Source organism: Mustela putorius, unplaced genomic scaffold (assembly GCF_011764305.1).
Source record: "Mustela putorius furo isolate JIRA1106 unplaced genomic scaffold, ASM1176430v1.1 tig00000228_pilon_pilon_pilon, whole genome shotgun sequence".
NCBI classification, from domain to species: domain Eukaryota; kingdom Metazoa; phylum Chordata; class Mammalia; order Carnivora; family Mustelidae; genus Mustela; species Mustela putorius.
This window is the reverse complement of record NW_025421322.1, coordinates 33,018,722-33,030,928: the sequence shown is the minus strand read 5'-3', so window position 1 is coordinate 33,030,928 and position 12,207 is coordinate 33,018,722. Positions and strand designations below refer to the sequence as shown.

Genomic DNA, 12,207 nt, shown 5'->3' with positions numbered 1-12,207 from the left:
GCCCTTCTCTGTGGTCTCCTGGCTCCATCCCTGCTCAGGGTTGGCGCGGGCGAGGGGGGTGTGTCTGGAGCTTTTTCCAAGAACAAGTTTTCAGGAGAGCAGGCTGGCTGGTCTTGGCAGAGGGAAGGGTCAGAACCTCAGGAACTGGAAGCCCTGGACTCATTATTTCAAAGCTGGCATGGGCCTCACGTGGGGGTGGGGGAACCCTGATGGGAGGTGTCCTGGGCAGTGCTGGGTCAGTAGCACACCCTGTCTACTAACTCTTCTGCGAGTTGTTGTGTTGTGTCCCCCCCCCCCCCAATCCTTGTGGTGAAATACACATGAAATTTACTGCCCTAACCATTTTTAAATGTAAACTCCAGGGGCACTAACAACATTTCTGGTGTTGTGCAACCATCACAGCTGTCCAGCTCCAGAACTCTTCATCTTGCAAAACTTAAACTCGAACCCCAGTAGACACAGATTCCCCACTGTCTCCTCCCCGCAGCCCCTGGTCACCGCCGTTCTGCTTCTGTCTCTGCATCTGGCTGCTCTGTATGGCTCATGTAAGGGGTATCCTGCTGAGTTTTGTTGTCTTGTCATTAGCTTCTTCTGCTTCACGCCACATCCTCGGGGTGTGTCTGTGCTGCGGCAGGTGTCAGGCAGGATTCCCTTCTCTTCTAAGGCTGAATACTGTCCGTTGTAGGTGTTATGGACCATGTTTGGTTTATTCGCTCATCGTTCAGTGGCGACTTGGGCTCCTTCCACGTTTTGGCGATTGTGTGGAATGCTGTTGGGAGCATGGGCGTGCAAATGTCTGTTCGGGAACCCTGCTTTCATTTCTTCGGGGTGCACCCCCAGATGGAGAATGGTTGGATCATGTGGTTATCGTAGATTTTTAAAAGTTTGGTTCTGGATTTGGAGAAACCTTGAAAGCATCGTTTATTTGTTTCCCAGGAAGATAATTCCCCGTGTTTGTGTCTTTTTTGGTAGTGTGCAAACCACTGTTAGATGCTGTGATTTCCAGGCACTGATAGCCAGTAGAACAGAGAACAGCACCTCCGGCCCCACCTGCCATCCCAGGTTACCACCTGACTTTAAGGTCGCCCCGGCTGGGGTGGGTGGGATGCTGTATCTTCAGGACATCAGCAAAGGGAAGTCCTGGCCGGGGGCTGGGAGAGAGAGGGTGAGATTCTCCCCCAACCCATCATGCACCAGGCTGGGTTGGGCTCTCGCAGTTAATCCCAGAGCTGTCCTGTGAGGTGGGAGCATTTTTCTGATGTGCCTCCCTTTGTTCCTTTCACAAATGCCTGCTTTGTGCCTGGCATTGTCTTAGGTGCTGGGGACACAGTGGGGGGTGTGACAGGCGGTGATCCTTGTTTTCAGGAACTTAAATTCCGAACTCCTAGCTCAGCACTGCCAAGCCCTGAACACATGCCAGGCATGGCTCTGAGCGCAGAGGGGCGAGCTCACAATGGTCCCTCTCACCGTGGTGCGGAGGGAGAGCCCAAAGCACAGAGAGGTTGAGTAGCTTGCCTGGAGCCTCAGGGGTGGAAAAGGGTCTGAACTCAGCTGGTGCGTTTCCAGAGCGCCTGTTGGAAACCATTTCTTCTGAGTTTGCTCTGAGTCGGGGGAACCAGTCAAACACGCCAGCGCCAGCTCCTGGACGGGCTTTGAGGACATCAACTCCCCCTCCCACGGTGGGGTGCTGTCCGGGAAGGCTGTTGGAGGCGGTGACATTGAGCTGAGACAGGTATGATAGATGGAGCCAGTCATGTGATGAGCAGAAGCTTAGGGACCCATCATCCCACACAGAGGCCCCTCTGGCTTGGTTCCCGAGCCTTCTGAGGGTTCCCTAACATCTTCTCTAAGCGAATAGGTGCGATCTTTCCTGTGAATCGGTATCGGGGCTGAATCTGGGTGCGGAGTAATACTCTGTCAAGGCTGTTTGCAAAAGTATCTCTTTGTATAAAACTATACTAATATGGATTTGGCTCCTAGACCTGGTTGACTCATGGTGTTTATGAAAGGTTCCGTCAGATTTCCAGCAGTCTCCGAAATCGTGGGTGTGGGTTGCTGTGGGGCATTCCCTCTGAAGCTGCACGGCCCTGTGAGGCTCTCCGTATCCTAAAGAGTTACCGACCACAGGCCAGAGGTGGAGAAGGACAGAGCCGTGCTTCTGTGCCCCAGGGAGGGACTCACCAGCCGACCCTGACCTCAGACTTCACACGGGGCTCTGGCAAAGGGTCTCCTGCCTGCTGCAGATTTCATTGGCCTCAGATGAGCCAGGCTAGTGCCCAGGGCTTCCCAGGCACTCTTGCTGACTCTTCTGGGACTTGTCCTATCATCCCTCCTTGGCAGATCGGGAAACTGAGGGTTTCCAGCAGGTGTGAAGGGGCCCCACTGAACCCAGTCTGACCCTGACCCTTTCTCTCTGCTGTGATGCCTTACAGTGGTGATGGGCCTGGGAGGGCCGGTGGGGGCTAAAAGCCAGCATATCTTGGCAGCTCCGGTTGTAAACCAACCTGGCTGGGCAAATACTCTGGACAGTACTTTGGAGGGGGTGAATGTTTAACCCCCGAGGGGGAGCCGATGCCGGACTCACAGCGGGTGTGCCCTCGTGGCGAACTGCTTTCATCTGTTCATTTAGTTGGTTCCTTGATGCTCATGAAAATGGGGGCCCTGGCTGGGCGGTTCCTTGAGGGCCAAGTTTAAGGAGTCTGAGCAGCCTCCCTGCATGGATCCCACGGCAGCCCATGGTATTTCTTGGAAAAAATTTGGTGCTTCAGCATTTTGACTAACTTAGGCAGACTCTTTGTTCTTTTCCCAGAGTAGTCAAGATTTCTTTTCCCCCTGAATCAAAACACACTGTAGCCCAGATCTCAGCAGTCAGAAGCTGCTGGAGGGTCTGTGGCATGAGCCTCAGGGCTGCCTGCCCTAGGAGAGAGCTCCTTGTGGGAGAGCTCGCTGCCTGGACACAGGCTTTGTGGCCTCGCCTCTTCCCGGCTGACATTACCTTAGGCTGGGCACTTAGTTTGGGGCCTGGCTGATGTTTTGGGGCAAATTGATTGGTTCCCAGCCTTGGAACGTTGTGACGTGCTCTTGGGACCTTTCTTTGCCTGCCTTTCCTGGCGACCCTCTGGGGTCCTCAGAGTACAGGGCTGGGTGGGCTACTGGGCTGAGGTGCCTTGGCTGTAGCATGGGTGCAGTTCGATCTGATTTTGCAGAGAAGGTTTTGGCATCAGGAACTAGGCTGTTGTGTTTGCAAATTGGATGAGTAGGGTAGGTGGAAATATTTTGGGTTCCAGCTTGCTTTCTTTGGCTAGACTCACAGAATCCAAGAATATCAGACCTGGCAGATGCTTTATGAGCTGGCCCTTCCCTCTCCGCTCCAGGTGGGGAGGCTTCCTGGAAGGCCACTAACGGGAGGGGGGAGAGGGGCGAAGGGAACGAATGCATTATTTGAATTCCTGCTTACTGTTGGAGGCCGTCCGTGCCAGGTGGGAATGTTACCCTCTTTCGCAGATGAGAAATCAGTCTGGAGATGTAAAGAAATGCACCAAAGGGTGCTGTCAAGATAACCCTCAGTGACCCACGGGACTCTGAGATAGGAGATAATCACGGGAGTCCTGATTACTGATGTTCTGAGCACTAACCGTACCCCGGAAATAGTTCTGGCCTCTTCTGTGTGGTGTCCTTAACCCTCACACCAGGCCTTCAGCTGACGGCTTAGTGCACCCGTGTTTTATAGTGGACAAGGCCCCAGAGAAGGTTGAAGGGATTTGCCCCGTGTTGCCCCGTGATGAAATAGATGACCAAGCCTGACCCAGTGCCCATGTCTGGAGCCAAAGTCAAAGTCCCTATAACCAGTTGCGGGGAGAGGGTGGCAGGGTTACAACCACTGCCCCTCACTCCAACACTCCAGAGGTGGGACACTTGCTCTGGCCCCAAATGGCCTCCCTGTTAGATTTGCTGTTTCTCATTCCTTCCACCTGGATCTTCAGTTATTCAGGTGGTTTGATCTGATTTGGTGTCCGTGGGAATCTGCGTCTGTGTGCTCCTCAGGGCTCCCTGGGCAGGGAGCTGATGACCCCGCTGGGCCTCTGGGTGTGGAGCAGCAGGGGCCATGGCACAGGAGGCAGTGAGCAGCGTCCCCTGGGGTCTGGCTCCCACTTCTTAGCTCTGTTCTGAGCCTGGCAGAGGGTGATGGTGTTGGGAGAGGTGATTTTCCCCCCATTTTTTGGAAGCAGATCAGCTTCTAGGGAAAATGGAAACAGTGACCTTTTACTAATTTTCTTTCTTTGCACACAGTTGCTTCTTGTGTTCATGCTCCCTGACTGAAGGTGGGCAGAACTCAGAGGCTTGGAAATCCTCAACCCACCATTTCCCATCCCTGCCTTCCCCAGCCCCACCTCCCAGCCCAGCCACTGGGGCTTAGAGCCAAGCCAGAGTGACAGATGGCAGAAGTGCTCCTCTGGGTCACGGAGATGACTTGCTGCTTCTCTCCTCTGGGGGTTTCCTGGGAGTGCCCTTTGTGGGGAGGGGGGCGGTGGGCCAGCAGAGGGGTGCCTCACCCGCCAAGCACCCCCGTGGTGGGGCTCAGCTCTCCCTAGGTCTAGGCTCACAGTATAGACATCCATGTCCTGGAGTCACAGGGCAGGTCCAGTGGACAGAAGCCGGTTGTCTTTGTCGGCTGTGTGTCCTTGGCCGGTGGCTTGACCTCCCAGGGGCTTAGTCTTCTGATCTGTAATCTGGGGGAGGATCACTACTCCCAGGGGTGTCGTGAACATGATAAACACAGCGTGGGATGCAGCACACAAGCCTCCCTCTTCTGCTCCGTGGGTGGGTGGCTGGCCGGTGCTGCTCCTTCTCTTTTCTCTGATCCGACAAGACTTCCCTCCTAACTCTCTCTTCCCTGCAGAATTGCGGTCTTTGGTGTGGGCTCCAGCTTCACTCTGTATTCCCAGGCTGACACCGTCTGCCCGCAACAGCTGGTTTCCTGACTCTGTAGCTTTTCTTTTCCCTGATGTGATGACAGCATTCTGCTGGGCCTCCTTGAGGTCGTGTCTTCCGAGGGGGCCCAGTGTGCCTCCTATAACCTGGGGCTTGGCTGGCAATCTGGACGTGGGGGGCCCAGGGGCCTGTCCTGAACCTTGCCTCTGCTACGTGCAGGTGCGTGTGCTGAGGTGCACAGATGCTGGCTTTTTCCGTCTGTGAAATGGCTGTTACTGTGTTTGCTCAGTAAACAGACGACTGTCCTTACAGGCAGATCATCTATGTTTCTTGCACACACGCGCCCCTCCTCAGCATCTTCCACTCTTCACCTGCTTCTTAATGGAAAGGTGGTCAGTGGCCTAGCCAGCGGTGCCCCTCCCCAGCTGTGGGCACTGGAGATGAACCAGGAGGATGGGGGGAGGGCAGTCCCCTGCCATTTCCTCTTGAGCTTCTGTGGTCATGATTTGCCTTTTCTTGCCTCAACAAAGCTTGACTTCATGCTATGTCTGACTAGCCCAAATCGGTTTTCTTTGCCTATTTGTTGTTCCAGAGAGTGCCCTCCACCCTTGGCTGTGCCTTGACCAAGGATTGCTAGACTTCGGGGAGGGGCAGCCCAGTGCGCCAGCTGACTTAGCGTCTGGCTAAGTGTGTCATCCCTTAGAGTCTAGATGATTCTGTGTCTCCCTGGGGCCAGCTGGGAAGGAGGGGATTAGGGAGGGAGGTGGTGGCAGCTGGTCTCAGAGCGCCCCTGGATCACTCAACCAGTTGACTTAAGCCATTGGGACCCCCTTGTGGCTTCACACTGATTATCTCTGGGATAAGCATCTGTGACAGCCAGCATGGAGCCAAAGGCTGCCTTTTCTAGAACACTTTGCAGCGCATCCCATGGGGAGCAGCCCCAAGAGCAGGTGGACTCCTTACTGCCCTCAGCTGACAGCTGAGGAATTCCCACACTAGTCTGGTAATTTGCCCAAGGGCACATGGGGAATGTATCATTAAGATTAGTATTCCTCAACACACACTGCTCTCAACAAGGAAATGTTTGCTATTCTGCTGAGTTGGAAGACCTGTGAAGTCACCCAGTCCCCGACTCCTTCCAGCTTCCTGCTCTGTCTTCTCTAGCATACAGTTTATGTCCTCATGCTCATAAGATGGCTGCCAAACCTCCAACCATCTCATTCACATTCCAGGAAGGAAGCAGGCAGAGGGGTGAAAGGGAAAAAAAAAATCAAAAGGCCAAGTTTGACCTTTTTTAAAAAAAACTCTTCTCAAAACTCTGCTGACATCTCATGAGGCAGAAACGAGTCTCTGGACCACCCCCCCACCCCCCGCCCAACCGGCTAGAAGGCAGATGGGAGAAGGGAAAATTTTATCAGGCACATTGTTGGGAATTCTGTCCTAAAGGGGGAATAACAGATGTGGGAGAGGCCAGCCCACATGGTCAGCCATAGTTAATAAAGCTCCGAAGCCAGGATTGGCAGCTGAAATGAAATCTTGAAGGAATACTTAGTGGTAAGTGCTGTTTCCACCACCTGCTGTCTTGTAAGCCATGTAGACAGTAGGAATAGGATAGGTGCCCTTTCGCCATTTACCAGCTTATAGGTGGTATGGACTCTGTGAATTTTGGTGCCCTTTGGGGGCCAGAGCTGGCCTCTCTCTCTGGGAGTTGGCTGTCAGGTGGGAGGTGTGATCAAACAGATACTTGCCCTATAGTGGGCACTGCAGATAAAAGTACCAGTACACGGTGAAGGGGTCAGCCCAGTGCAGTGATGTTTGTGCTGAGGCTCTTCCGAGTGGGACACCTGCCGGCCTACGACAGTGTGGAGGCAGGTGCACGTCCTGGGAAGGATGGGCGGAGCCAGTGTCATGCCTCTGTTCCACGTGCCCAGTGTACCCCTAGCACCTTGTCTGTGGATGGCACGTTCCTGGAGATGCTGGGGCCGTAGAAGGCCGTCCACAGTCACATGGGAGGGGTCTGACTTAGAGTCCCAGTGCACATTCTGTCTTAAAGGTTTCTTTTCTTCGTGTACCATCTGGCACCGAGAGCAAACAGGTGTCAGAGAGCACACAGAGTCCAGGGTTTTGGACTTGGAACAGCCTCAGATTCTGTTGCAGCTGTGTGACCTCGGGTAGATCACTTGCCCTCTTTTGGCCTGTCTTCTCTTCTGTAAAGAGGACAGCTGTTACCTGGTGGGGCTGCGTGCATTTGGGGAGAAGACTTGAAACGAATGCTCGGGGTGGGGCTGGAGTCGAGTAGGAGGCCTGATTGGGTGAGTATTTCTGCCATATTGCCACCTCCTCTGTATCTTGAGAGAGTGGCTTTCTAGGCTTTAACAGAGGAGGTGAGAGAGGAAAACTGTACAGCTTGGGTTTCTCTCTGTTGCTTGCTTTTGGCTGGATCAGACCCCTATGCAAAGGCATTTCGAAGATCTGGCTCTGAACCAGAGAAGGGTGGAGGTTGGAGATCTGGCTGGTGGAGGAAATCCAGCCAATGTCGTAGCCAGAGAGAGGAGCCTTGGCAAGTCCCAGAACAGGGGACGTCCTCTCTCAGGCAAGGGGACAAGAAGTGCATGGGCCACTGCGTTTCTTGGTGCCCTCTCTGTGGGAGAATGTGGGGGTGTGAGGTAGGCCCCTTCCTACAGGATACGGCGTAGTGATTCATCCCCCTGGAGACAGAAGGACAGAATGTTCTTTGGGTCGAAAGAGGACAAAGCATGTGTTTTTGTTTTAATTCCTCCATCCATCTCAGGTGCAGTCTTGGTTTTGGCCAGTGCAGAGAGAGCACCAGGGCTGGCTTAGCATCCTGTGCGTGCGTGTGCACGTGTGTGTGTGTGTGTGTGTGTGTGTGTGCGTGCTTCTGTGACTTAAGGAATGGGACTCGCACAAGAAAGATCACATCGGTCTTTTTTCCTCCTGCTGCCCGAGTGCCCTTGCTGTATTGCTTCCGCTTTCTGAGACTGGCTGCCTTATCCTTCAGATGAGGCGAGCTGCGGCGAATGCTTTTGGCTGCACAGAGGTCCAGGCTAGTGGTGAGACGGCGCGGGCCATGGCCACCACCGGCCACCACCCTTGGGTGGTTCCTCCCGAGGATGAAACCTTAATGCTCCATGGGGCTTATATGCAGTCCTGGGAGGTTCTGCACTTGTCCTGGGAAATTTCGTGCCAATCCTGGAGTTTGCAAGTGGGAGCAGGAGCTCTCCAAGAAGCCTAGAGCCAATTAAGAGGCAGAGGGGAGCCTGAACCCAGAGTAGTTAGTGGACTTTCTGAAGAAAGATAATTTATTCTCAGGTCTTAATGCAACAGTTCCTGACTGTCTGCTGGGGGCATGGACTGGGTGCCTGGCCTGGGGACAGAACAGTAAGCCAGGCAGGGCTGCCCCTCGCTTCTTGGACACCTTTAGTTCTGGTTACAGGGAGGTATAATTTTAAGGCCTCCACAGAGCTGAGTCAACATCAGCTACACATCCCCACCCCAGTGGGCTGTCAGGGACATCCTTGGTGCCTGCCAGGGCTGGGCATCCTGTATCTGCCACTAAGTAGTACCCAGGCACTGCATTCAACACCTCGTTGCCGTGTCCCAAAGACCTCCTTTCCTCCTGGCACTGTTTCAGACCCCAAGGTGACCTCCTCCCTTGAGGATCCCAGGGTGAGGTGGTTCGCTCCTGTCCTTCAGCTAGGGACCCAGGGCTCAGAAGCATCGGGGAAGGGTAGGACTCAGATTTGAACCCTGATGACCTCAGGCTGGCAGGGATGCTGCTTAGCCTGGCCTATTTTTAGAGGGCGCCGTGTGGGTCCGCTGAGGAGACAATGGAGAATGTGACCCTCTCAATGAACCATTGTCCCCGATTGGCTTCAGGGCCAGGGACGGGCCCAGCAGATGACTGTGGCCCCCACTGGGGCCGGGCTGTTGCTCCCTCGTCTGTGGATTTTTCCAGTGCTTGTAGAGGCAAGATCGGAGTGCTGGGCACCAATGGGAAGAGAGACCGTGGACTCTGTGTTCGAGGGACTGACTGCCATTGTTGGGGTGATGAGGGAGGCGGCTCAGGAGGACCCTTGTGATGGGGATGGGCCTGGGACCGACAGGGAACAGGCGTCCCCTCCGTGCTGTGGTCTGTGTGGGCCCATCAGCGTCACCTGGTGAGCGCTCATACTCGGTGAGGTTCCAGCATTCTCCCTATGTCACAGGTGTGAGGGCAGCCGGGGAAGGCCCCCTCCAGGACCCAGAATCCCCCAGCTTGCTTTAGGGGTCCTCGAGCGAGGGCTGGAAGCGCCAGCACTGCTTGCTTGGGATGGGGAGGGGAGCGGCTTCTTGCTACATGCGTGGAGAGCACGCTGCCCTGTTCTGGAGGGAGAGCCTGAGAATTGGGGTGTATTTCTTGATTTGTGAGCCAGTTTCTCACAGGTCTGGGATGGAGGGGCTGTGGGCACCGTCCCTCCTGCTGTGTCCTGTCCCGTGGGCCTCCTGGCATCCCCGGAGCTGCCAGGTCCTAGGTCTGCTCGCAGGGTACAGCCTGGGGGAAGGGCAGCTTGCCCAGCTCCATGAGGCTCCTAATTGGGGCATCTGGCCCGTTTCTTCTTCTTGTCCACGTGGGGTGGACCCTGACCTGCTCTTTCCCGCCATTCATCAGCAGTTGAGATGGTTCACGTTTAGGTTGGTTTTGGGAGCAGGTTAGATGGCATCTAGAATGTTCTCTCCTCGGTGAATAAATGTCAAGGGCTGACCTAAGGTGGCTTTCTGAGGCATGAATGTGGTTTGACTCTTCAGGCTTCTCAGAGTGTGAGGGCGTAAGAAGCCTGTGAAGAATATTGAGTGTGATCCTGTGGTGGGTCCTGAGTGTGATTCTGGGCAGCTGCCTTGGTTTCCCTGATCCAGGCTGTCACCATCCACCGTGGGAGCAGACAGTCGAGGAAGCTCAGGCTTTGATGACCTCCATTTCCCAGGTGGAGAAAACCAGATCCTGTGCAGAGAGGGGCTGGGGCTGGTGCCTTTCCCACATTTCGGGCGGTTAATGTCCGCATCCGAGCCAGGACTCTTTCTTTCCTCTGCCTCCTAGCTTAGTTCCCCTTCGCTCCCTGGCTCTTGGAGCGGTTTCTCTGGCCGGAGAGATCTGCTCCCCAAAGGCCAGAGCTCTGCTGACCAAATGAGAAACATACGTGGAGCTTCCTCAAAACACAGTTGGAAACTGGACGCACGCAGTCAGCGGTCGCAGCCGCAGCAACGCTGAGAAGCCCACATCACAGAGCCCTCTGTCTCTGTCTTTCCTCAGGAGCAGGACATAGAGACGGTGCATGGCTCCATTCACGTCACGCTGTGCGGGACCCCGAAGGGAAATCGGCCCGTCATCCTCACGTACCATGACATTGGCATGAACCGTAAGTTCCCGGGAGCCTCGGTTCCCGCCGGGGTGGGGAGGAGGGCCGCGCGGAAGGGCCGCTGGTGGGAGGGCCGGCTGTTCCTCTTCTGCTGACACTTCCTGGGGCGGTTGTGAGAGTCTAGAAGAGGCTGGAATGCATGACACAGGGCACAACGTTGTCTTTGTGCCTGGGTGTGCTGGGAACTCGGGGCCCTCCACGTCTGTGGGTGACAGTGACTTCTTTTGATCAGTGTGTACAGTTGTTTTTATGATTTTTGACCGAGTTGTACAACCATCAGCACAGGCCATTTAAGAACATTTTTTTATCACTCTGAAAACTTTGTTCTCGCAATCTCCCGAACCCCCCAGCCCCCGGCCACCTCTGGTCTACTTTCTATCTCTAAGGACGTGTGTATCCGGGACATTTGTTATAAACGGAGTCCTACCACACGGGGTCTTCTGCGGCTGGCTGCTTTCCTAATGGTTTCCGTCCATCCACATCATCCCCTGTGTTACGTCCGTCTGTCCTTGTTCCTGAAGGATACTCCATTGTGGGCATAGACCACAGTTCATATTTCTGTCCTTCCGTCGATGAACACTTGGATGGTTTTGCTTTTTGGCTATTCCAAATGAGGCTGCCGTGAATGTTTACGTTGTATTTCTGAGATTCCCAGGAAGTGTTACCATATGTGGGTTCCCCATGTTTCACAGACGGTAAAGGCGTAAGGTCTGCTGAATGTTAAAATCGCGCAGGATAGAAGCGAATCTTTCCGTGGAGATCGAGAAGGCACTGACGGCTTGCACGTCCAGGCCCCTCTGTAATCCTGAGTATCGCAAGCTGGGTGATGGTGTGATCGGTGATTGACAGCCTGCCTGGCTTGCGTGTTTTTCCTCCAGCTTCTTAGTACCTTGAGGTAGTGATGTCAGTCACGGAAAACCATTTTCTTTCATCATCCCTTCTCCTATATCCCTCTTCCTCTCTGTGCCCACCCTTGGATCCATTAGCTACCAGCTCCCGTGCTACGTCCTTGGATATCTGCCATCTTATTTTTCCAAGCCCTGCTAAGGGATGGAATTGCCTGTGGCTGTTACCCTGTGGTGGAGGCTCACTGCTTCAGTAAGCCAACTGCAGAAACAGAAGCCCCCAAGATCTCTGTGGCTGTACACAATACACATCTGTCTCTCCCTCCTGTAATGCCTCTGGGCATTCTGTGGGACACCTTTGGCTTGGTGATTCCAGAATGTAGGTTCCTGCCAGCTGTGGCTCCTCCATCCCCTGGGGCCTCAGAGCCTTCTGCATTTGGCAGGTGGCAGCAGGGAGAGAAACCTAGAAGAATGGGTGGCAGGTATTAACAAGAAACTGCGAGCTTCACGAGTTACTGGCTAGAACCCGGTCACATGGCTGCCTCTCATTGCAAAGGAGTCTGGGAAATGTAGTCCCGCTGTGTGCCCAGGAAGAAAAGGGGGGTGGATGGGTGAACAGCTGGCCCTCTTTGCCTCAAGCACTCAGCAGTTGGGAGACTCCTCCAAGGCCACATAAGAAGTGAGAGCGTCCGTGCTTTATCTCCTGTGCCCTCCTTGGTTGAGAGTCATGTGCCCTGGCCATTACTTCCAATGCGGGGGTTCCAGGAACACAGACAGAAAGAGGACATGAGTGCAGCAAGGTCCGTCGCAGCCCAGCTGATGGGGGGTGATGCTGGAGCCATGACAGGAGCCTCCTCACAGCACCAGCTCCATCCGTGTTTGGGCTCCAGCCGCTGCCGTATGCGGTGGAGCTTACCTGCCCTTGGCACCACCAGGCCCGCTTGCTTGCCTTTCGGCACCAGAGGCAGGTGAGGGGACAGGAAGGTCGGCATTCTCGCTCCTGCGTTCATTCCTCC

At 54.6% G+C, this 12,207-nt stretch overlaps 1 protein-coding gene across 2 annotated transcripts in view; it reads left to right on the top strand.

Moving 5' to 3' along the window:
* NDRG1 (N-myc downstream regulated 1) overlaps positions 1–12,207 on the top strand; it is a 53,562-nt gene that overhangs the window by 15,668 nt on the left and 25,687 nt on the right. For both annotated transcript variants that reach the window (XM_004743589.3, XM_045078150.1), the window contains one exon: positions 10,241–10,346. In XM_004743589.3, coding sequence (XP_004743646.1) covers positions 10,241–10,346 — 106 coding nt within the window. The remainder of the gene's footprint in view (positions 1–10,240; positions 10,347–12,207) is intronic.